The following is a 26,420-nucleotide window of genomic DNA, read 5'->3' as shown; positions in this document are numbered from 1 at the left end:
ATAAAATGCAATAACGGGCGATCAAAACATCGTATTCGCCCAAAAATGGTATTTTTGCAATTTTACCGCACTTGGAATTTTTTTCCCGTTTTCCAGAATACGATATGGTAAAACCAGTGATGTCGTTCAAAAGTACAACTTGTCCCGCAAAAAATAAGCCCTCACATGGCCATATTGACCAAAAAATAAAAAAGTTGTGGTCTGGGAAGAAGGGGAGCAAAGAACGAAACCGCAAAAATAGAAAATGGTCTGATCATGAAAGGGTTAACTGAATACATTACAAAAAAAGAAGTATGTATGTACAGTATATATATACAGTATATATATATACAGTACAGGCCAAAAGTTTGGACACACCTTCTCATTTAAAGATTTTCCTGTATTTTCTTGACTATGAAAATTGTACATTCACACTGAAGGCATCAAAACTATGAATTAACACATGTGGAATTATATACTTAACAAAAAAGTGTGAAACAACTGAAAATATGTCTTATATTCTAGGTTCTTCAAAGTAGCCACCTTTTGCTTTGATGACTGCTTTGCACTCTCTTGGCATTCTCTTGATCAGCTTCAAGAGGTAGTTACCGGAAATGGTCTTCCAACAATCTTGAAGGAGTTCCCAGAGATGCTTAGCACTTGTTGGCCCTTTTGCCTTCACTCTGCGGTCCAGCTTACCCCAAACCGTCTCGATTGGGTTCAGGTCTGGTGACTGTGTAGGCCAGGTCATCTGGCGTAGCACCCCATCACTCTCATTCTTGGTCAAATAGCCCTTACACAGCCTGAAGGTGTGTTTGGGGTCATTGTCCTGTTGAAAAATAAATGATGGTCCAACTAAACGCAAATCGGATGGAATAGCATGCCGCTGCAAGATGCTGTGGTAGCCATGCTGGTTCAGTATGCCTTCAATTTTGAATAAATCCCCAACAGTGTCACCAGCAAAGCACCCCCACACCATCACACCTCCTCCTCCATGCTTCACGGTGGGAACCAGGCATGTAGAGTCCATCCGTTCACCTTTTCTGCGTCGCACAAAGACATGGTGGTTGGAACCAAAGATCTCAAATTTGGACTCATCAGACCAAAGCACAGATTTCCACTGGTCTAATGTCCATTCCTTGTGTTCTTTAGCCCAAACAAGTCTCTTCTGCTTGTTGCCTGTCCTTAGCAGTGGTTTCCTAGCAGCTATTTTACCATAAAGGCCTGCTGCACAAAGTCTCCTCTTAACAGTTGTTGTAGAGATGTGTCTACTGCTAGAACTCTGTGTGGCATTGACCTGGTCTCTAATCTGAGCTTCTGTTAACCTGCGATTTCTGAGGCTGGTGACTCGGATAAACTTATCCTCAGAAGCAGAGGTGACTCTTGGTCTTCCTTTCCTGGGGCGGTCCTCATGTGAGCCAGTTTCTTTGTAGAGCTTGATGGTTTTTGCAACTGCACTTGGGGACACTTTCAAAGTTTGCCCAATTTTTCGGACTGACTGACCTTAATTTCTTAAAGTAATGATGGCCACTCGTTTTTCCTTACTTAGCTGCTTTTTTCTTGCCATAATACAAATTCTAACAGTCTATTCAGTAGAACTATCAGCTGTGTATCCACCAGACTTCTGCACAACACAACTGATGGTCCCAACCCCATTTATAAGGCAAGAAATCCCACTTATTAAACCTGACAGGGCACACCTGTAAAGTGAAAACCATTTCCGGTGACTACCTGTTGAAGCTCATCAAGAGAATGCCAAGAGTGTGCAAAGCGGGCATCAAAGCAAAAGGTGGCTACTTTGAAGAACCTAGACTATAAGACATATTTTCAGTTGTTGCACACTTTTTTGTTAAGTATATAATTCCACATGTGTTAATTCATAGTTTTGATGCCTTCAGTGTGAATGTACAATTTTCAAAGTCATGAAAATACAGAAAAATCTTTAAATGAGAAGGTGTGTCCAAACGTTTGGTCTGTACTGTACATACATACATACACACACACACACACACACACACACACACACACACACACACACACACACATAGTTGAAACCAGAAGTTTACATACACTATATAAAAAGACACATATGCATGTTTTTCTCAATATCTGACATGAAATCAGAATAAACCTTTCCCGTTTTAGGTCAATTAGGATTACCATAATTTTTGATATTTGCCAAATGCCAGAATAATGAGAGAACAATGATGTTTTAGGGCATTTTTATTAGTTACTGCAAAGTCAAAAGTTTACACACACTAAGATTACTATGCCTTTAAACAATTCTGGACTGCCCATATGATGATGTCATGTGTTTGGAAGCTTCTGATAGTTTTTTTGGCAACATCTGAGTTAATTAGAGACACACCTGTGGATGTATTTTAATGCACACCTGAAACACACTGCTTTTTTGTATAGCATCATGGGAAAGTCTAAAGAAATCAGCCAAGATATCAAGAAGAGAATTGTGGACTTTCACACATTACATAAACCTATGTAACAATTTATCTTCCTGATCTGGGCATCCCTTTCCCTAACATAACATCCTGCTCTGTAGCTATTGGTGGAAGTTTCACCGCACAGACTGCCTGCTCTTCAGCTACTGGTGGAAGTTCCGCAGCACAGACATCCTGCTCTGCAGCTATTGGTGGAGGTTTTACATCACAGACTTCCTGCTCTGTAGCTATTGGTGGAGATTTCACTGTATTGACTTCCTGCTCTGCAGCTATTGGTGGAGGTTTTACATCACAGACTTCCTGCTCTGTAGCTATTGGTGGAGATTTCACTGCATTGACTTCCTACTCTGCAGCTATTGGTGGAGGTTTCACCGCACAGACTTCCTGCTCTGCAGCTATTGGTGGAGGTTTCACAGCACAGACTTTCTGACCTGCAGCTATTGATGGAAGCTTCACTGAACAGACTTCCTGCTCTGTTGCTATTGGTAGAAGTTTCACCGCACAGACTGCCTGCTCTGCAGCTACTGGTGGAAGTTCCACAGCACAGACTTCCTGCTCTGCAGCTATTGGTGGAGGTTTTACATCACAAACTTCCTGCTCTGTAGCTATTGGTGGAGATTTCACTGCATTGACTTGCTGCTCTTAAGCTATTGGTGGAGGTTTTGCATCACAGACTTTCTGCTCTGCAACTATTGGTGGAGGTTTCACCTCACAGACCTCCTGCTCTGCAGCTATTGGTGGAGGTTTCACAGCACAGACTTCCTGCTCTGCAGCTATTGGTGGAGGTATCACCACACAGACTTCCTGCACTGCAGCTAGTGGTGGAGGTTTCACCGCACAGACTTTCTGCTCTGCAGCTGTTGATGGAAGTTTCACTGCACAGACTTCCTGCTCTGCAGGTTGGTGGAAGTTTCACCGCACAGACTGCCTGCTCTGCAGCTACTGGTGGAAGTTCCGCAGCACAGACTTCCTGCTCTGCAGCTATTGGTGGAGGTTTTACCTCACAGACTTCCTGCTCTGTAGCTATTGGTGGAGATTTCACTGCATGGACTTCCTGCTCTTAAGCTATTGGTGGAGGTTTTACACCACAGACTTTCTGCTCTGCAGCTATTGGTGGAGGTTTCACCTCACAGACCTCCTGCTCTGCAGCTATTGGTGGAGGTTTCACAGCACAGACTTCCTGCCCTGCAGCTATTGGTGGAGGTTTCACTGCAGAGACTTCCTGCTCTGTAGCTATTGGTGGAAGTTTCACCGCGCAGACTTCCTGCTTTGCGGCTACTGGTGGAAGTTTCACAGCACAGACTTCCTGCTCTGAATCTATTGGTGGAGGTTTTACATCACAGAATTCCTGCTCTGTCGCTATTGATGGAGATTTCACTGCATCGACTTCCTGCTTTGCAGCTATTGGTGGAGGTTTCACTGCACAGACTTTCTGCTCTGCAGCTATTGGTGGAGGTTTCACCTCACGGACCTCATGCTCTGCAGCTATTGGTGGAGGTTTCACAGCACAGACTTCCTACTCTGCAGCTATTGGTGGAGGTTTCAACGCACAGACTTACTGCTTTGCAGCTATTGGTGGAGGTATCACCACACAGACTTCCTGCTCTGCAGTTAGTGGTGGAGGTTTCACCGCACAGACTTCCTACTCTGCAGCTATTGGTGGAGGTTTCACCGCACAGACTTCCTGCTCTGCAGCTATTGGTGGAGGTTTCACATCACAGGCTTCCTGCTCTGCAGCTACTGCTGGAAGTTTCACTGCACACACTTCCTGCTCTGCAGTTACTGCTGGAAGTTTCACTGCACACACTTCCTGCTCTGCAGTTATTGGTGGAGGTTTCACCGCACAGACTTCCAGCTCTGCAGCTATTGGTTGAGGTTTCACCGCACAGACTTCCTGCTCTACAGCTATTGGTTTAGGTTTCACCGCACAGACTTCCTGCTCTACAGCTATTGGTGGAGGCACCGCACAGACTTCCTGCTCTGCAGCTACAGGTGGAGGCTTCAGCCCACAGACTTCCTGCTCTGCAGCTACTGGTGGAAGCTTCAGCCCACAGACTCCCTGCTCTGCCCACAGAACTATTTTCTCTTCATTCTCAGGAACTTCACCAATTCTAAAATGACGGTATATTCTTATATTCTAGCAATTTGCTATTACTTTATAAAAGGGTAAATCTCTTCATGTACATAATTTTCAAGTCAAGAACTCATTGATTCTTCCTTTATTTGACCATAAATCTGTGTCCTTCTCCTTTGCTGTTGATTTTAATAGATGTAATCATACGTGTGGTATGTCACAGCCACATTTCCAGATCAGATAGCCTTTCCCTAACAAGCTAAACAGGTGATCTGATGCCAGTTTTTCTGCTGACTACATCATAATGAGAACAAACAGGAACTTCTTATTATAGATACCAGCCAGCTTCTCACAAGCTGACGGACACGGTAAAGCAACACATGGATTAACATCAATGATACCTCAGGCCTTGTGTGGTGGCGTGGGGCCTAGTGGAGAATAGTAGTGGCAAAGGTCCAGAAAGAAAAAGACAGAGGATAAAAGGATAGAGGAGACTATTCGAAGAGTTGGAAGAGGTGACTATGACATCTTTTTTTTCTAACGTCTTAATGAGCATATATAGTTAATGATATTTATTGTGGCATGTCAGTTATACACTGTTTAGTGTCTCAAATTTCTCAGATTTTTGGATTTTGATTTCCTTATTAACAATGTGACCTTCAGCCACTTTCAAACATCCTCATGACTAATAAACATTTACAAGGGCTAGTAAAAAAACAATTTGTAACAGTAGTCAATACAAAGGTAAACAGTCAATAAAAGTAATGAGCATGACACCAGTGGTTACCAGGATATTACAATCTTTTTTATTACGGCCAATCATTACAATGTTGAAAAATTCAATTATTCTACGGCAGACCTGGGCAAAGTATGGTATGCAGGCCACATCTGGCCCATTGGCAATTCCTGTTCGGTCCTCGGACCAGGATAACTAAAGGTCTAGAAATATTGGCAAACTGCTAATAGTGATAGACCACGTGTCAAATATGGGGCCCATTAGTAGGGAGTCCAGTGTACAACGGTACTGCAATACACAGAAGTCCAAATCACCCCCTTTTGCCCCATTAAAAATAAAACAATAAAAAAAAATACAAATATTTGGTATCACTGAGTTCATAAAAGTCCGATCTGTCAAAATATAGAGAAATTAATCCAATCGGTAAACAGCATAACGAGAACAAAAAATCAAAACGCCAAAATTACGTATTTTTTGACAGCCGCAACATTGCAAGAAAATGCAATAACAGGTGATCAAAACATCGGATCTACCCCAAAATGGTATCAATAAAAACATCAGCTCAGCGAGCAAAAAATACGTCATCACCAAGCCTCAGATCATGAAAAATGAAAATGCTACAGGTTTCGAAAAATGGGAACACAAGCAAAATTTTTATTTCTTACAAATCTTTTGTTCACCACTTAAATAAAAAAAATATATACATGTTTGGTATCTGCATATTCAAACTGACCCGGAGAATCTTATTGCAAGGTCGGTCTTAGCATTTAGCGAACATGGTAAATAAAAAGCCCAAAAAACAATTGTGGAATTGCACTTTTTTTGGAATTTCAATGCAGTTGGAATTTTTTTCCCGCTTTCCAGTGCATCACATGATAAAACGAATAGTGTCATTCAAAAGTACAACTCGTCCCGCAAAAAACAAGCCGGTTAAAAAAGTTATAGCTTTTGAAAGAAAGGGGGAAAAAACAAGCAAAAAGTCGCAAGGTCATGAAGGGGTTAATGCTGAGCAGAATATAAAATAATAATATTAAAAATATTTAGCAGAATGGCCTGTTGGTTCGACCCTTCACAATAGTAAAGTTCTCTCATGTGGCCCATCAGGAAAATGAATTGCCCACCCATGGTATAAGGTCCCAGTGGAGAGCGCCACGCTGACGAACGGAGACTAATAGCAATTTTCCTGGCACTAGAATTCAAGTCCTCTTCGTCTTTGAAGAAGCAATGCATGGTCTATAAGTCTCCCTATGCTGACCTGGCGCTCCCCACAAGGAGAAACTTTATCGTTTACAGGGAACCTATCAAATCCGATAACACTGCAGATGTAGGGTTAATCTGCATGTTAATAGCGTTATGAAGGTGCCCCGCGACTACGCTGAAAATAAACTTTATATCTCACGGGAGCTGCCAGCTTTCAGTCATGCAGGCATGCCCGATTACAGTTACCGTTCATAGCACTAAGAGCGGCAGCTGTAAGCACTCCTCAACACTGACTGACAGCGGGCTCAGCAGGGCATCTGTGCAGAGACAGCTGTCAGTCAGTGCCGGGGTGTGCTTACAGCTGCCACTCTCAGTGCTGTGAGTGGTGACTGCAATAACTACGGGCACGCCTGCCTGACTGAAAGGCGGAGTCTCCTGGGAGAGATAAGGTTAATTTTCACCCGAGTGTCGCATTTTCAGTACGGCGGCCGGACACCTTCAAAATGCTATCAATTGCTTGATTAACCCTATATCTGCAAGTTAATAGTGTTATCAGACCCAGCAAATTCCCTTTAAATGCCCTGTCAGAAGCCTCTCACCCAGTCAAATCAAGTACTCCTATTTGGCACTGATGAGGGGAAAACACCCTGAAACATGTGTCTGCAAATGCAGTGTCTGATTTGGCTTCTTATCCTAAGTCATGTGACAAGACCCTTTAAGGGGTCAATATTGATTTTTTTGGGTTGCAACAATTCACTAACTGGTGGAACTACAGTTCCTGTGCCTCACTGAACAGGAGAATTTAATGTTACATAAAGGTTCTAATGGGATGTTGTTAATGATCTTATTATTTGTTACTTTGTAACAATGACTCGTCTGCTGTATAAATTCCAGAGAGTACACACTTTTGGACAAGTTTCTAACTTACTGATAATCATTTGTAACTGTCTTATTTTTCTCAGCTGACCATGAGGGCAGTCAGAACAGACTTTCTACATAAGCTTCTTTCCCCGGCCAAGATTCTGAGGAGAGCTAATAATAGTAAGTATCCTTGTCTCTAAAAGAACTAAAATAGTCCAAAGAGGAGGAGGATTAACCTTGTGAACTCAAGTGAACCGACTTTCATTTCCCAGTTTAGCTCAGTATTTACTATCTGTAGAATTGAGACATGATGGCCTTAATGTTCAGGAAGAGCTGGAAATATATTTAACCCCTACACGATTGGGCAATTTTTTGTTTTTGTGCGTTTGTTATTTCCTCTCCAAAGAGCCATAACTTTTTTATTTTTCCATCTACATACACCCATGAGGGCTTGTTTTTGCAGGACAAGTTTTAGTTTTGAATGACACCATTCACTTTACCATGTAAGGTACAGAAAAAAAGTCCAAGCGAGGTGAAATGGAGATTTTTTTTTTTTTTTTTGGGGGGGGGGGGCTGTTTTTATGGCTAAAATTGTGTGGGGAAAATAACCTGACTACATGATTCTCCAGGTCTGTGTGATTATGGCAAGTCACTTTTTTTATATTAGTTTGCAAAAAATTCAGAACGTTGTAAAAGAATAACATTTGGTTTGTGTCACCATTTTGTTGGGCCCATAACCTTTTTATTTTTCTGTTGATGGAGCTTGTATTTTGCATGCTCAGCTGACATTTTTATTCACACTATTCTGGGGTGCATGCAACAATGTGACTGCTTTTTACTGAGTTTATTGGGGGAAATGGGGTGACCAAAAAGCAGGAATTCTGATATTCAATATTTTTTTGACATATTGTTTAAAGAGTTTTACAATTTAATAAACCGGACTGTTATGATACCAAAAATGTCTAATTTTTTTTAGAATTTCTTTATTTTTGAACGGGAAATGGGAAGTGATTTCAACTTTTAACAATATAATATATATATTTTTTACTTTCTTTATTTCTACTTTTAGTTCCCTTAGGGGACCTTCAGTTATTTGATCGCTTATACTAAATACTGCAACACCTCAGTATTGCAGTATTTAGTTCAACTGAAGTTCTCCTACGAGGCCCTGCACCAGTATGCGCTTTATAGGAATACCAATATTGCAGCCTTCATCAGGCAACTGGCTGCCATTGTAGGAAAAAAGGTCAGTACTAGGATAAACTTGGCAGCCATTGTAGCCCATCAGCTTCATGAGTGTGCGTTACGGGAGTGAAGAAGCCCAAGTTAGCTTGTTCACAAGGAAACAGCAACCAGACCAATTAAATGCTGATGTCAGTGATTGACAGTGGCATCTAAATGGTTAAACAGCAGTGATCGTAGATAGCTCTGGTCGCTGCTGTTACTGGCAAAAGCTTGTTGTATATCACATCTGGTATCGGCTGGCTATGGAGCGGGCTAAGGTCCTGAGCCTGCTCACTTCTGGCTGAACAGAGGTTAATAATATTTGATTGTCCGCATGTCTTTAGTATGAAATATGTTCCATGAGTTGTTGGGATCGGTAATTTGTCTTATGCTCACACTAAGTTGTGCAACTTGATAAATACAGTATTGATGCTGAAGTACAGTTGGTATTATAGTCCAGAGCTGCATTCACAATTCTGCTAATAAGCAAATAGCCGACAATAAGCTTGCCAGCAGATAAGATACAGCTGAAGATAAGTTTCAATAAAGCGGTGGAGCGGCAATTATTTCCTGCATAAAACTACTATACAGCAGATGGAAGAAAATCTACACTTCTCAGAATGCAAATTATTCTATTATTCTCTCTAAACATTAAAGTTGTTAATTTTACCTTTATTTTAACAAATGTGTTGGGTACACGATTTTGTCCAACTTACAAATATATACGTAGGTTCTCCTCCTACAGATTGCACTGCGCTCCTATTCTCAAAATGTCTGCTGATGGAGGAGCATGTGACCAGACCTGTCAATCAGTCTCCTCCTGTCCCGGCTCTGTCCACCTACATCGGCCGCTGAGGGACCTCCTGGTAGCTAATTGTCTCCTTTTAAAGAATCAGTCCCCGCTCATTAGCTATTACTGTGTAGCCTACTGAGTAATGGTCCAAAGTCTCAACACCGTTCCGCAACACCGTGATGGTGGTCATTGCCCTTCCTACATAAAATAATGTAGCCACTACAGCTGTCTTGGCTTGAGTGGAAAGAGTGAGTCTTGGAGACATAGGAATTTAGCATTTTGCATCCTAGTACTTATTATCATGCAATAAAGTTGAAATAACTCAAAAATTCATCCACTCTGATATTAAGGACATTTTTTTTAATTCCTCTGTAAATGAATATATGAGCACAAACCAAGTGTTAAATCCTTAACAGTTCATAGCCACTTACCTAATCCTCCAGTATGCTGCTCCACCGAATATTAGCAACACAAGGACAATTACTATTATTGTAATGGCAGCAACACTTCCTGTATAAAAAAAAGATAACACAATGTTAAAGGTTAATATTTAATACATATAGGGAAGTTGTGATCCTACAGGAATACATCATGCAAGACATACTTCCTACACTGAATTGGAAACTGCCACCAGGATTATGCTGCCCTATCTGATGACAGCCCAAAGTAGTGGCAGAGACCCTGCTTCTGTGCTGTCTCTTTTTTTCTAGCCAAAAAAGTGATAGCCCCACCCCTAAACTTAAAGGTTTTTTTTTCCCATCATTGCAAGTTATCATCCATCCATAGCAAAGGTGATAACATTCTGATTGATGAGGGTTCGACCCCTGGGATCCCCACCAATAATGAGTGCGGGATTTTTAAATGACCTGTTGGAATAAAACAGTGGCCACGGATGATACAGAGCACGTGGCTTAGCCTTCGCTGGATGTCCCGTAGAGAAAGAAAGGAGCAGTGCAGCGCACCTATTACATTTCAGAGCTCTTTCCTTGAGACCTGTTTGAGACCCCACTGGTCAGAAAGTTAACACCTATTGTGATAACTTTTAATGATAGGAATAAGTAACCCATTAAGGGCAATATTTCACCAGATTTTTGCCACCTAATAGGAGAGTAGCATAATGCAGAGACTGACAACACAAGGTCTCTGTCTCTACATTATGCTGCTCTCACATTAGGTGGTAAAAACCTGGTGACATATTCCAGCGATGTGTCACTTACTGGGCTGCTTGCTGTAGATTTTATCAGCAGGAGATTGTTACTAGAGAACTAGTAAACCTGCTGCCATGTAGTCCTCCATGAGCTTTGTATAACCCCGCCTCCCAGCACTGATTGGCAGCTTTCTGCCTCCGCACAGTGAACACAGTAAGCTGTCAATCAGTGGTGTGGACGGGGTTACACAAAGCTCAGCATTCAACAACTGGTAGATCTACAATGGATAAAACAGTTTTTAATCAAAACTGCAGCAAGAAGCCCAGTAAGAATATATTACTGAAATCAGGGTCTCTGCCCCTACACGATGCAGCTGTCAAATGAGGAAGCAAAAACTTGGTGACAGATTGCCTTTAAGCTAGGGGTGGAAGGCTAGCAATTTTTCTCATATTTTTCGTATTGATGATTTAAACGTATATTTTGTGCTTTTTCAGCTTGTAATTGTCTTGCATTAGATTTTGTTACATCTTGAAGCATTAACTCTGGAAGGGAGCAAATACTGTATCAATCCCCTGTACCCTAGGAGAAAAATTCTACTAATTATGGGCTGTAACGGAATGACTAAGCGATTCGCCCATGTCTCCTGAGCTGCATTTGTAAAGAGAAGGGATGTGCGGATGACTACCGTACTCCAAACTAGAATATTTCTCATTTACTTTTATCTACTCATAGCAGTTGTAAAATATGTGGCCATTTGAATATGCAAGTAATTTATCTAGACAGCAGTCCAGCTCACGTCTGTTATGGAGGTATCCACTTATCAATAATACAAGGTATGATATTAACAACCGCCATCATTGTCTCGTGCCAAGTTTCGTTTCTAGACCAGTGAATTCTCAACTGCTTTCCGGAAGATTTCACTGCTGATTCACCCCGTCACTGTGTCACATGCGATAAGGGGTAGAAGTATTTCCTTATCAATAGCTATATACAGGGGCGGACATACCATCGGTGCAACCTGGGCTGCTGCACAGGGGCCCATGAGATAAGGGGGCCACTTCCACCTCCAAAGCACGTGAAATGATGCATTAGGATGGGCTATTGGACAGCAAAGGGCCCGTATATTGTTCTTGCTCATTTATTGATCTGACTGTGTCCGATCCTGGCTATAGAAGGCAGTTTTCTCTCAATAAATGACATGTCCACATGTAAAGCGCCATGGAATAAATGACGCTATAATAATAAATAATAATAATGTGCAATAAAATAATGCATCAAAAATGCAATTTTTTCATGTTGCTAAAGTCAGTTCTTCCCAACCATTGATGGCCATGAGCCCCACTTTCTAAAGCCACATGTGACTGTACCATAAGTACAGACTTCATTCTGCCGGATTACGACCACACAGTAGCTCGGATTGCGCAGTATGAATGAACAACGACTGACAATTCACTTTCCATTTCAAATCATAGACCAAGAACTTCCCAAACCCACACACTTGTCTCATGACATTCTAGTGCCGTGAAAAACTCCTTTGGAAAATAGCGGTATGTGAATGAGCAGTTCTTTCACTTTGTAGTCGAGACATAGTCTAAACACTGATGAATCCTCGTTCCTTAATGTTGTAAGCAGGCTTGGGAATACAGCAACCATAGAAAAGCCTCACAAGTCAATGAAAAAGTCATTCAGGAGAGACTCTTTATTGTAAACTGTTACTAATGTAAAATTAATAGACGTAGGCTAATTACATTCATATATAAATAGCTATTTAAATGCCATCAGTCTCTGCCAAGTTGAAGGATCTTGTCATCCTCCATTGTAAATTTCTGGATTGTCTACTCGTCAGCAGCCACGATCTGATGCCTGTCAGAATTTATCATTTATGAAAGCTGTTTGCGGTAATTCTCATGAATCATCTGTCCTTTCTATCCACGCTGCTTGGAGACAACAGCTCATTTGCTTGAGCTGCTAGTAAATTAATTTCCTCCGTATTTCAGAGATGATCAGGTAAGGCTTCTCGCCTGGCTAGATGAAAGATCACTTTTCATGATGTATTGCGTTACACAGCCTGGAAAATGATCTGAGGATCATCTAGGTAGTGACTTGCTTTGTTAAGTATGTGCGGAGTTGGACAATGCTGTTCCTTCAGGACAGAAGTAATACAAGACCAGGTAGAAATGACTTAAAGGAGCGATTATTAGATCTGTGAAAAGTTTTATAGATTTCATGTTTGGCATATTTTTATTTTTTGTCCATTAAGTTCAATATTTTGGGCCAACAAGTTTTCACTATGAGAATGGATTCACAAAAGGATACATGGACACCAATGTTTGGCAAGTGCCAGATGAGGTAGGCACTTCCTTACATGGCCCTAGTTCCAAGCTGGACCAAGGCCTGACGAATCATAACTGAGAATACAGTTAACTCCTTACTTCCACGTGTAGATAGATCTATTTACATTATATCAGAAAAAGTTGCCTAAAGCAACTTAAGTTTAACTTTAATTTCCCAAACGGCATTTTGGTTCTGAACTTTGAGCCTAAGTATGTAGGACCAGTCTTTAAAGGCCATGCGGAAGATCTAGGGAAATCTTTTTAAAATGCTTTAAACTTCAGAGACCTGTAGAGCAGTAGTTCCACGGCCGAACAGTCTGGACACATCTCCGTTTGCTCCACTGATAGGTGCTGATTACTCTTCAGATTTTGTACGATCACAGGTTGATAATGGATTTCTTAAAGTCTCAAGTTTGTTCCAGGAGATGGTGAGATGTTCTTAGATACAATTTTTAAACCGCCATCAAGTCCCTACATAACTTTATAAGAAAAAAATATCACAATGCTTTTCTATAGCTAAGTAAAAGAATGGTTCGCTTACATCTTTAGAGGCATCAGACCCTAGTTCTGCAGACAGAGGAGGGGAGGTCCATGACAGACTGAGCATTGGGCACATAAACGTATGGCCTTGTGTCCATGAGTGTTACTCTTGACCACCCAGGTAGATGCATGATGCTTTAATGATTCTGATATTCCACATAAAGGATCTTTGAGGGTCTCACAATGAAATTGTATCAGATATTTAATTTTTTTGACTGACGGTAGTGAGTGAGAAGACCTATGCAGACTACAGGCTATTGTGTGAATGTACATATGATACTAGAAGATCATCTAGTGGCTAAGCTTCCTTATTTATTCTCTACGAATGGAGACTTGAAACACAACTTCTCGTAGTCTGTCCACCTTTAATGAGGACTTGAAAGAAATCCAATCAGATCTCAAATTTACATTAGGCAGTGGACAAGCTGAAAGAATAGACAGGATAATCTTAAAAGGTGTACTGAGTGCAACAAAACTTAAAGCCCCCACATACACATTAGACTAATGTCTGCGAAAACCCACCGATATTGACGAGTTCGGCCTACAGTTTAATGTGTATTGATGGTTGAAGATGTTGATCACACATGTCTAATTTCAGACTGCCAATCGAATTGTTCTCAATTGTCAAGCAAGAGATCCTGTGTATGGGAGAGTCGGCTAAGATGGCTGTTGGCCAAACAATCAGCCAAACCATTGTTTGGCCGACAGCCATCTAATGTACATGGCTAGCCTTAGTCATTCATTAAAGGGAAACTGTCATGTCCAGAAACGCTATTTACCTGCATATATAGGGTTAATAACCACCATTAAAATCATACCTGCCTCCCTTACTGGAACAGTGGCTACATGGAGATTAATTTATATTCTCCCTGCGGCTGCTAGCTCTCAGTCGTTGGGGCAGTGCAGGGAATGGTTACAGTCACCACTCACTATACACTTCCCGGGACTTGGATTGACTGCCTGCTCTGCATCATGTGTGTGCAGCGTGTGTGCAGAGCAGGCTGTAAATGTGCAGAGGGAATGATCACAGCGTGCTCATAGAATAGTGACCAAGGACTGTAACCATCTCCCTACCCCTATGACTAGAAGTGACCGGCCACAAGGAGGAAAAAAATTCACTTTCTCCCTCCTTGCTCCATTAACAGAAAGGCATGATTTTAACACTATTTACCTTTAGATTAACCCCATATCTGCTGGTAAATAGTGTTTATGGTCATCACAGGATCCCCTTAAAGTCACATTTTTCCTCCAGAGCCTTTGCTTTTTTGTAAGTCCTTTCCTTGCCCTGTCACTTTTCTGCACACTCTGTGGTTCCTATCTTCTACTGGGGCTTGAGACAGACCTTATCGCTTCCTCTTCAGGTTCAAACGCTGCACCTTTTGTTACTACCGCTTGTAGAGATTTGCACTGACATGATGTCGGCTTTATTTCCTAATTTTTTTCTACTTTTAAGGTTTTAGTTCTTTTAGCCACTAGTGAGTATTATAATTGATTAGGTACTAGTGATGCACAAACGTGCTGGGATAAGGGGTTATCTCAGGTGCTAACCGAGTGGCTTCGGCGTGCTAGAAAACTATGTGTGAGTCGCTGCAGCTGCATGTCTCGCAGCTGTTAGACAGCCGCAACACATGCAGGGCCGCTGGACCAGGATTCTGCCTGTAGATTCGCTCATTTCTACAGTGGATTTTAGATTCCAGATGAATGCATTTTGGACTGTAGAGGTGAATATAGTGGCATTGTTTAAATGAGTATTTAAACTTGCTTAATATGTTTTATTTGTAGCCTTAACTAATGATGTAGTTAAAGATTATACTTCTCTGTATATGAGCTGTCATGTTTGAGCAAGTTCACAGCAACTGGCTAATACTGTATATTTGAATTTCTCTATACAGTATAAATATTAAAAGGGTAGTTTATAAGAAGTATTAATTGATAGGAAGTGTAAATTATTCTTTTTTGTTTTACAAAAAAGAAAAAAATTCAAGAATGGACTGATTTTCTCATTCAGGTTTAGAAACCTAATTACTTATCATGTGGAAAATCAACCTTGTGTAATGTATCTTTCGCTGAAAGTGAGCCTAGGAAAACTCTTGTGATCACCTATGGAAATGAGGAGATATAGATCTGTAGATGGTAAGATTGTGATGCTGTGATATAGTGTAGAGATTCTTGTTCTTCAGGACTAGGTAAACTTTTATTAAGGTAAAGTACGGTTTCAATAGAACATATATTGTCACGGGTGTGTCAGATGTAACAGACAGTCGCTCTGCATCTGGCTGCAGAAAGTCACTGCGTTTGGCATTTAAGACGCCTTCTTAGTCCTTCTGACTTTTGGACCCAGCGGCAACCTCACTCCTGCTCTGATTGACACACCCTGGTCTGGGTGTTTATAAACTCTCAGTCTGCTGCAGTGAGTCGCCAGTGATATTCTCATTTTCCCTTGTGAAGACGTGGAGCTATAAAAGTCGGCTAGCTTCCTCTCTGGTGCCCTTGGAGGATGTTGGTGTTATCCCTCTGGTGTCTGCTCAAGCTAAGTTTTCCCCCTTTTGTTTGTCTCCCTTGTTGTCTTTAGTTTATAGTGGGGGCTGACCAGTGCTCACCCCCTCCCTATCTAAGGCCAAGCTCCAAGGATATACAGGGCTTAGGTTTCCTGCTCAGCGTTTGGTGTGGAACCAATATAGGCACGGTAGGGTAGGCAGCGTGTTTTTAGAACTGCCTAGGGGTCTCCATTCCCCCTTTCCTTAGTGTCTGGGCTTCCTTCCCCTCATCCCTTTGTGTTGCACTTAGTCTTTCCCACACTGTGCGTGACATATATAGTTACATATACTAATGGTTAAAGAGAATCTAAGACTAGAAAGGAATGGGATGAAACTGAATGGGAGGAGACACAGATTAGATATTAGAAAAAACTTTTTGACAGTTAGGGTGATCAATGAGTGGAACAGGCTGCCACGAGAGGTGGTGAGTTCCCCTTCAATGGACGTCTTCATACAGAGGCTGGACAGACATCTGTCTGAGATGATTTAGTGAATCCTGCTTTGAGCAGGGGGTTGGACCAGATGACCCAGGAGGTCCCCTCCAACTCTACCATTCTATGATTTTATGATTCTATGAATCTGTCAGCAAGTTTTTCCTATTTAATCTAAGAGCAGCATAATGTAGGGGCGAAGACCCTGATTACAAAGATGTGTCACTTACTGGGCTGTGCTTTGATGTTTCAATACAATCAGTGTTTTATCAGCAGGAGATTATCATGACAGGACAACTGGCCTCCTGCCTCCTAGTCCAACCACAGCCCCCAGAACTGATTAGCAGCTCTCTGTCACTATACAATGTACATAGAAAGCTGTGATGTGGATGGGTTATACACAGCTCAACAACTAAGCTACACCTGCAGCAGAGAAAACTGTGATTCTATCATATCTGCTGCACCCAGTAAACTAAGTGACACATCACTGGAATCAGGATCTCTGTTTCTACATCATGCTGCTGTCAGATTACATAGCAAAAACCTAGTGACAGATTTTCTTTAAGTTGAGTTGACCAAAATGTTTTTATTGATGGCTTGCTGCCGCTGCCGGAACTGGCGACAGCTAATCAACTGGGGTGCCAGGTGTTGCACCCCCACTGATCAGATATTTATGGCCTTCATTATCAGAAGCCTTCAAAGCAATTTCCAATCTCCTCTTAGTCTCAAACATTTCTCATATGAGCAATATGCTCAATCTTCTCTATTTTCACCTTACTCCAAAGTCACTGTGACTCGCCCCCTGGGCCGCGTGGGGAACCCGGAACCGGGCCTCTGGTGGGATGCTGGGGGTGGTAGTCTCAGTGTGGCGGCGACCCGGTCCGTGGCTCAGGGTGGTCAAACCAGTGGCAGTCTTAGTGTAAAAACAAATGTCCGACTACGCCACCCGTGGATTGCGGTCAGTGGGGACCGCCGCTGCGCTGCAGGCCGCTGAGGCTGATGTTGTAAGCGCAGCCAAGTATGGGATAACTCCCCACGGGAGAAGTATTGCCTCAGGGCAGCTAGTGTGGATGATGGGAGTGATGGTGTGAGCGTCCCAGTACTAATGGTGCTGGTGCGGCGATGAAACACAGAGACGTGTGGTGCAGTTCAGGGTCTTTACTGATGGTATAAAGCAGACCCTCCCGGGAGTACTGGTTAGCAGTAGAGGCCTGGTCAGTCTGTGAGCAAGCAGGATCTCCCCCTGGCCAGGTGGAGTTGTAGGCCTCCCCGTCTAGCTGCACTCTTTCCTGGCTACCTTGCTCTATGCGGGTAGAAGGAGCCCACGTCCCTGAGTATACCGTGTGGTGCTCACCCATATGGCCGGTGACTTGGGGCCTTCTGTTAGCCTCCGCTCCACGACGGCGGTGCTGGTCCCTTGCTTGTGACCGTGCCTCCGGGCTTCTAAGGCCAGAGGACCTGGAATCCCCTGCCGGTTGGATTCTGCTGCTGGACCTGGATGTCCCCACAGCCTCGGACTCCGTGTCTGGGTTTAGTGTCTTCAGCCAAGGCGAGCTATCTAGCTTCCAGCCTCTGGCTCTCACTCCTGCTCCTACAGAGCTCCTGCTGTATCTTTCCCTCTCCAAGCTCTGACTCCCCTAATCCCGCCCCAGACCCAGTTTATAAGGGCAGGTTCCTCCCCTCCCAGGTCTGGGCGGGCAGTGTTGCATGCTTAGGGCTCCTGACCAGTGAAACCTCCCACTTGCTCTCAGACATAATATTTCTATTACTGTGGCAACCAGACCCCTGGGGTGCCACAACTGCCACTTAGATTACATTTCTTTGCACTAGTTCGCTGTTTGGGCTGAACTGCTGAAAATCTTGCCCATATTGGCATTTCTGCAGACTTTTATGATTTAATGCCACATGACGCGCTAATTATTACGATAATTTGAACATCAGGCACCAATGAAAGCAGCAACCTAATTTTTCCCTTACTTTGCTGTAGATAATACATGCGAAACTCTGGCCTGTGGGCCAAATCTGGCTTGCAGGATGGTTTTATTTGGCCCTCGACACCTGAACCACCACCTCTATGTGGGGCCCATTATACTGTATGGAGGACTATGTGGCGCCCATTATTCTGTATGGAGGACTATGTGGGCCCATTATTCTATATGGAGGACTATGTAGGGCCCATTATTCTGTATGGAGGACTGTTTGGGCCCATTATACAGTACGGAGGACTATGTGGGGCCCATTATACTGTATGGAGGACTATGTGGTGCCCATTATTCTGTATGGAGGACTATGTGGGGCCCATTATTCTGTATGGAGGACTATGTGTCGTCCCATTATTCTGTATGGAGGACTATGTGGGGCCCATTATTCTGTATGGAGGACTATGTGGGGCCCATTATACTGTATGGAGGACTATATTGGGCCATTATCCTGTATGGAGGACTATGTGTGGCCCATTATTCTGTAAGGAGGACTATGTGTGGTCCATTATTCTGTATGGAGGACTATATGGGGCCATTATTCAGTATGGAGGACGTGTGGCCCATAATTCTGAATGGCGGATTGTGTGGAGCCATTATTCTGTATGGAGGACTGTGTGGGGCCCATTATTCTGTATGGAGGACTATGTGGGGTTCATTATTTTGCAAGGAGGACTATGTGGGGTCCATTATTCTGAATGGAGGACTATATGGGGCCCATTTTTCTGCATGGAGGACTATGTGGGGCTTATTATTCTGTATGGAGTCCTATGTGGGCCCATCATTCTGTATGGAGGACTATGTGGGGCCTATTATTCTGTATGGAGGACTATGTGGGGTCCATTATTCTGAATGGAGGACTATATGGGACCCATTATTCTCTATGGAGGACTATGTGGGGCCTATTATTCTGTATGGAGGACTATGAGGGGCCCATTATTCTGTATGGAGGACTTTATGGGGCCCATTAAGTTGGCCCGCGACTTTGTCCAAGTTCATTTTGGCCCTCTGTGTGTTTGAGTTTGACATCCCTGCTGTAGATCTATCTCCCTCAAGTGATCTTTGTGGGGTAAATGCCTACATCCATGTGATGGCACTATCTTAAAGGGGCTGTCCACTTTTATGAAAATAATTATTATGTTACAAGTTATCCAACTTCCGAACCATTGTCATCATTTCTGCTTGCTATCAGTGAACGAAAACCTTTATTCATTCACATCCAAAAAGTTGAAAGCACACAGAAAATGTTAATTATGTTGTATTAGCTTAGGCAAGTGTCATAATGAATATAGCAGATTTTACTTCATCAACGCAGGTGTAGAAAAAAGCCAGTCCTGATGAATCAGCCTCAGAGTATATTAAGTTGCAGAAGTCTTGATTATTTATTATTTGGCTTTATTTAGGTAAGTAGGGAAATCATAGTTGAGACGTAATTAAACAGCTTTCCTCTTCTCTTGCCGCTGAGACTATGTAAGTAGAGCGCATGTAGTCCCCAGCTTCAGTCCCACGCTGCCCTATTAATAAGTCATATAATGCTTATCTGCAGGACACAGTGTGGGAGAGAAGACATAAGAGCGTTATGTGCCCCTGTGACCAGCTCTTCCTGGCCTCATTATCACACGTGACCCTGTGACCAGCTCTTCCTGGCCGCATTATCAGTAACCTGCCTTCTCTGATCTGATGATACTGGAAGTGGATGACCTCAGCTGGTGATCACTATATCTGTAGCTAGGAATGTCATCTGAAACATTTCTCATGATGCATACTAAGGTTTCTCAAACAAAAGCATTTATTTTTCTCCATGACATCCCAGCATAACATGATAAGGGCAGATTTCCATGTTGTCTGCTTGTGGAAACAAATCTTTTTTCCACAAGCTTCCGTATTGGAGTAGATTAATGCTCATCCAACGTGCAGAGCTGTTCAGGAGCAGAACAATGCAAACCCTGACTGTTTGTTTAGTTAAATATAGGAAAGGCTGAGTATTGTACAATCACAGCTTTATTGACACTGACTAATTTCCTAATCCAGTGTCAAAAAAGAAATCACCAGATTTTACAATACATACTGCAGACATTACCCTGAAAGTTTAATCGCATGCTCCGCTCAACTAGTCTGTTTTTGGACAATACCTCAGTGTCCCTCCTCCCTGCTGCTGCTGCTGAGACCTCACACAGCTCAGCACCAGCCGCAGCTGTCAGTCTAGGTGAGCCGAAACAGAATACACTTGGACTCATGGGCTTTTTCACTCTATGCCTGGACTCATAAAATGCTTATATGGCTGTTCAGGAGCAGAACAATGCAAACCCTGGCTGTGTGTTTAGTTAAATATAGGAAAGGCTGTGTACTGTACAATCACAGCTTTATTGACACTGGCTTATGTCCTAATCCTGCGACAGAAAGGCAGGATCTGTCACCAGATTTTCCAATACATACTGCAGACATTAGTAAACCCTGAAAGTTTAACCTCAAGCTCCACTCACCTAGTCTGCTTTTGGACAGTCCCATACTGTCCCTCCTCCCTGCTGCAGCTGAGACCTCATACAGCACAGCACAAGCCGCATCTGTCAGGCAGAAACTGAATACACTTGGACCTATGCACTTTCTCACTCTATAGCCAGACTCAAAAAATGCTTATCTGGCTTATATAACTTTTCTGACATGAATTTTTAAAGTAACTACACCAGTCTCATTGGGTCTAAGAGATATATAAAATAATGCATGCCTTTAGTATTGAGAAAACTGGTGACAGATGCATTGTTTCTGCTTGTAGAACTAATGCTTCCTGTACAAGAAATATCTGGTAATGTATACAATGTTTCCATACATTCCTAGCAGTTGGAATATGTACTTTATAATTGGCAGAGAGATGCAGCTATGCAACAAAAAAAAATACTTTGCAACCAACTTACATCAGAAAAATTCCAACAACCTGGCTGACAAGGAAAATGTCAGTCTAAACTGGCCATGTCACCAGCACCAGTTTTTAATAGCTTACTTCTTATCAGTGTTTGATGTTACAAGCCGCCCTGCTGCACCGGGGCTGGGGTGACCTCATGACAACACTTGTTATTCTGAGTTTTACACACAGGCAGAAATTACCTCTCCACTTCTTTAAAAGGGGTTATCCGGGACTATATATTTTTTTTACTTTTGGCCTAAGAACTAACAGGCAGATAATTCTTAACTAGCTAGCAGCCTGTTGTGCCCAGCGCCGATATCTGCCAGCTTAGAGCGGTCACAGACTATTCCAGCTGGCGATCCAGCGGCTTCCGCTGAAGCCACATGGACAGAGCAGCAGATTCTCATCTGTTCTGCTCTGTTGACAGGGCGTGTGACTGCTGACGTCATGCAGACAGTTGGCTCCCTGCAGCCATAACTGCGGGGAGCCGGCTGCCAATCAGCTTGATGTGGGCAGTCATGCCTCATTGACAGATCGACCCAGTAGAAGAAGAGCCAGTGCCAAGTAGAACTGGCAGGAAGGTAGTTGTTAGCTTTTCGCCTCAAACTTAAAAAAAATGTAATAGTCCTGGACAATCCCTTTAAACTTGGCAGGCAACAATTACAATCTTTACAAAAATGGAGCAAATTGCATAATACATCTCTATGACAACATTTTCAGTCAATTAACCCCTTCACAACATGCGCGGTACATGTATGACGCAAGTCAGAAGTGGGTGTATGGAGCGGGCTCACGAGGTTTTGCCCCACACCCGACAGGTAATGGCTGTGTGTTACAGCCAGGACCTGTCTCTAACAATCGCAAATGGCATTACTGACATCCACCATACATGTACGGTGTAAGTCAAGGGCGGTGTATGGAGCGGGCTCATGGATGTCTGACACACAGCCGGGATCTGCCTATATCAGCCACGAGTAGAGCAAAGCTCCACTCCACTGGTAACCTGTTATATGCTGCTGTCAATCTTTGTGCCCATCAGCTGCGGCGTGATTGCGGGGGGACGATGTGTAGCTATGACATCCAGGGGTCCGTTGAAGACCTCTGTGCTTGTCATTACAGAGCTCCCTTGAAACCCTGCCTGTGGCCAGGCTGCAAAGGAGACCATGATTTTTACTAAATGCAACAAAACTTTGGTATTGCTGAATATAGCACAAGTGATGAGATGATCACATATTTAAGTCCCCTAAGGGGACTAACAAGTACAGTGAAAAGTAAAAAAAAAAAAGTTTTTAAAAAATATGAAAAAAGTTCAAATTACTCCCTTTTTCCCTCATTAAAAATAAAGATAATAAAAAATAAAAATATTTGGTAACCGCATTCAGAAAAAATTAACGCCAAAATTAAATTTTTTTTGTTTGCTGCAATACCACAAAAAATACTGTAACAAGCGATCAAAATGCTATATCTATCCCAAAATGATATCAATAAAAACTTTGCTTGATCCAGCAAAAAATAAGCTCTCGGACAGCTCTATCAACCAAAAAATTAAAACGTTAGGGGTCTCGGAAAATAGCGACACAACCCGAAAATACTCTTCAATCCTTCATACGTCTAACGATAAAATTCTTACCAGGACTTAGCGCCCTTTGAAGCTCAACGTCATGTCCAGTTGTATCGTCTGTAGTTGATATAACCTTCGTAGGTGAGGCCAGAGTTTTGCTTAAAGGTGATAGTTCAGGGCCATCAGTTGGACTAATATGTGGAGAAGACTCTATCTCAGAAGGCTTTGTGTTTTCTGGAGACACTGGCTTAGAAGGAGAGGTAACATTAGCAGTACTATTTTTAGTAGGTTCTGTAATTCCCGTTTGATTTGTTGTTCCTGTAACTGTCTCATTGACTTTAGTTACTGTCTCTGTGCTGGACTCTGTTGGCCCACTTTCATGTTCGGATGAACTTGGGGTGGAGGGAATAGTAGGTGCACTGGAAATGATTGAAATTGTTGTACTAATTGGTACTGTTGCATTGATTGGTACTGTTGCATTGATTGGTACAGTTGTATTGGTTGGTACTGTTGTATCGGTTGGTACTGTTGTATCGGTTGCTACTGTTGTATTGGTTGGTACTGTTGTGTTGGTTGGTACTTTTGTATTGGTTGATACTGTTGTGTTTGGCTTCATTGATACCTCGCTAGTATTCGATGGTGTTACTGTGTTTGGAATGGAGTCTGACAAAGGGTTTGTTTTTATTGTAGGAGACATCTCTTTGGTAGCAGTCACACTATCGGTGACACTTTTTGATGCAGGAGTGACTTCCGGGAGTTCAGTGGATGTTTTAGACTTTGGTTCTCCTGTAGGAACCTTTGTTGATTCTTTTCCAGAAGGAATTTCAGGTAGTCCTGTTGGCACATGTGTAGATACTATAGATGTGTCCGGCGCTGATTGTGAGCTGACTGTTGGTTCGGCTCTAACATGTAGACCTGGAAAAAGGACAAGCCATTAGAATAAAGCAAAGTCAGATAAGTCAAACTCCACATGAAACCACAGTATGTTGAAGAAAACATTATTAAGGAGCGTACTTTGGTATGTCTGCCTGTCCATATGCCAAAATGGGAAATCTATGACAAGACGTAGATTTGCGCTGTAATTTACACCAGTAAATGTTGTGCTGCGGAAGGACCACCAGTCCTGCCAAACCCAACCCACTAATCTCATCTTCACAGATATTACAGCAGTGATTCACAGATATTACTAGTATTATGTACGGATATTGTTATCATAATTCACAGATCCTACTACAGAAATTCATGTACACTACAATGGCTTTGGGATTCTATATTGATGATTCATAGATAAGTCATTAGTAATCAAATGGGGAAGGCAAAATAATACAGCCTTTGGGTTTTGCGCATTCGTTTTTGGGGTGATTTTCCACAAAAATAAATATGCTAAATCATGTTTAAGTATCATATTATGTTTAGATAACTACAAAAATGGCAGCACAAAAAGTCACAAAATCTAAAATGTGTAAAAAAAAGTATAAAATGATAAACAGAAAGATATTAGTATGATAGATACATAGATAGATAAATAGATAGATAGATAATGATAGACAGATAATGATAGACAGAGAGATAATATATAGATATGGATAGATAATAGATGGATATGGGATGGGTAGATAGGTAGGTGTGATAGATAGATAGATAGATAGATAGATATGGGATAGATAGATAGATATAGATAGATAGGTGATAGATATATGGATAGATAGATAGATACAGATAGATATTTGATTGATAGATATGTGATAGATATTAGACAGATAGAATAGCTATAGATAGATAATGGATAGATAGATAGATAGAATAGATACATAGATAGATAGATAATAGATAGATATGGGATAGATAGTATTTTTACCCTTCTCCACTGTTTTTGGGGCACTACACTAGACAATCATCCTTAGACCACGGCCCCACTCTCAGTATTTGGTCAGTATTCGGTCAGTATTTTTTTTTCTCAGGAGTGGGAGCCACAACCAGGAGTGGGTGATAAATGCAGAATTGGTGACTTGTTTCTATTATACCTTTTCTCTGATTGTTCCTCACCTGGTTTTGGCTCCCACTCCTGAGAAAAAATACTGACCGAATACTGACCGAATACTGATAGTGGGGCCATGGCCTTACTGATATAATGTGGTGATATTGTAGATGAATCTATTGTATTTGGCTGCACATATTGAAGCAGTCACAGAATGAAGCAATGCTTGTAGGTAGAATCACTTGTGTCAGTAGATGATTTGTCTGCGGTGCAGTGTATCACGCAAGTGTGTCAGACAAGTTTGATGCATGAATTAGACCTGAATTTAATACTATATATACAGACTGCATCTTGTCATCCATGACCATCACTCTCTAATCAGCATGTTCATTTATCTATTCTTACAGGTATGTCACCCAGCTTTCCAACTGTGTGAGAACCCTGTTGTAAGCGAACCCTGCATGACTCCTGTTCACAACTTTTCTTTATGACCAGCTTGCTTTACTTTGCCTGTATTTTATATCCTGCATCTGGCTCAATTTGTAATTATCTGATAAAGATGTACTAAGGCCTCTCCCCTCTGCTTCACACCTGAATGCATTTATTAGCACATATATTGTGAGTAGTGACTCTGCTGACGTAGTGTGCAGCGCAATGTATCACGGAAGTGTGTCAGACAAGTTTGATGCATGAATTAGACCTGATTTGAACCTGGAGTGAACTGAAGGAAACTGGATACCCAGGCAAAGTAAACAATGTTTCTGTTTGTTTTCAATCTCTCCCCTATAGTCCTCCACTTTCTACTAACCCCTCTAATCCCAACACCTAGTAAGCAACGGGTCATCTGTCCCTCCATCCTCCCCATTCATCTCACCTTCTCCTCAGAACTATTCATCAATATTCAATCCTGTGTCTCCAAACACAGACAGCCACCTGATGCTCGCTCCTGCTCCCACCTGCTAACACTTTCCCTGTTCCTCCTCAATGACGGCGATATCTCTCCAAATCCTGGTTCTCCTCACCACATCCCCACAGTCACTTCCACCTCCTATCCACTATCTATCACAAACTCTTGCAACCTTTCTAACCTTATACCCATCCGCCCAGCCCCCACTTCCCCAGTCCCACTAACAGGAGCTCTATGTAACGATCGCTCCTTCTGCAACAAACTTTCTTACATCCATGATCTTTTCATTACTAACAAACTTTCCTTCCTCGGCATCACAGAAACCTGGCTCACCTCCTCTGACACAGCCTCTCCAGCTGTACTTTCGTACAGTGGATTCCACCTTTCCCATACCACTCGCCCCAGCGGCAAGCATGGCGGAGGAGTAGGTTTTCTCCTGTCAGATAACTGCTCCTTCATCCAAATCCCACTTCCACCCTCCGTTACCCTCCCCTCTTTTGAGGTGCACTGTGCACGCATCTACTCTCCCTCCAACTGGCTGTCATTTACCGCCCCCCATGGCCAGCCACTACTTTCTTTAACCACTTCACCACCTGGCTACGTCACTTCCTTTCCGCTGACATTCCCACTATCATCATGGGCGACTTCAACATCCCCATTTGTAAGTCCCACTCATCTGTCTCTAAGCTTCTATCTCTCACTTCCTCCTTCGGCCTTGCTCAATGGTCTTGCGCAGCCAATCACAAAGATGGCCACACACTGGACCTCATTTTCACCTGCC

The 26,420-nt window shown here is 42.4% G+C and overlaps 1 protein-coding gene and 1 long non-coding RNA gene across 2 annotated transcripts in view; one reads left to right on the top strand and one right to left on the bottom strand.

Moving 5' to 3' along the window:
• PARM1 (prostate androgen-regulated mucin-like protein 1) overlaps positions 1-26,420 on the bottom strand; it is an 85,402-nt gene that overhangs the window by 6,100 nt on the left and 52,882 nt on the right. Inside the window, exons 2-3 of the mRNA XM_073637734.1 lie at positions 22,824-23,669; positions 9,755-9,833 (exon numbers count right to left, since the gene is read on the bottom strand). Coding sequence (XP_073493835.1) covers positions 9,755-9,833; positions 22,824-23,669 — 925 coding nt within the window. The remainder of the gene's footprint in view (positions 1-9,754; positions 9,834-22,823; positions 23,670-26,420) is intronic.
• LOC141171655 (uncharacterized) lies at positions 4,828-9,691 on the top strand. Its single transcript, XR_012252367.1, has 3 exons — positions 4,828-5,024; positions 7,408-7,486; positions 9,261-9,691. It is a non-coding gene; the product is annotated as an uncharacterized lncRNA (long non-coding RNA).

This window comes from Phyllobates terribilis, unplaced genomic scaffold (assembly GCF_046119375.1).
Source record: "Phyllobates terribilis strain yellow unplaced genomic scaffold, ASM4611937v1 Scaffold_1__5_contigs__length_1240528914, whole genome shotgun sequence".
NCBI lineage: Eukaryota > Metazoa > Chordata > Amphibia > Anura > Dendrobatidae > Phyllobates > Phyllobates terribilis.
Note: the sequence above shows the minus strand (reverse complement) of the source record. Positions and strands in the feature narration are given on the sequence as shown.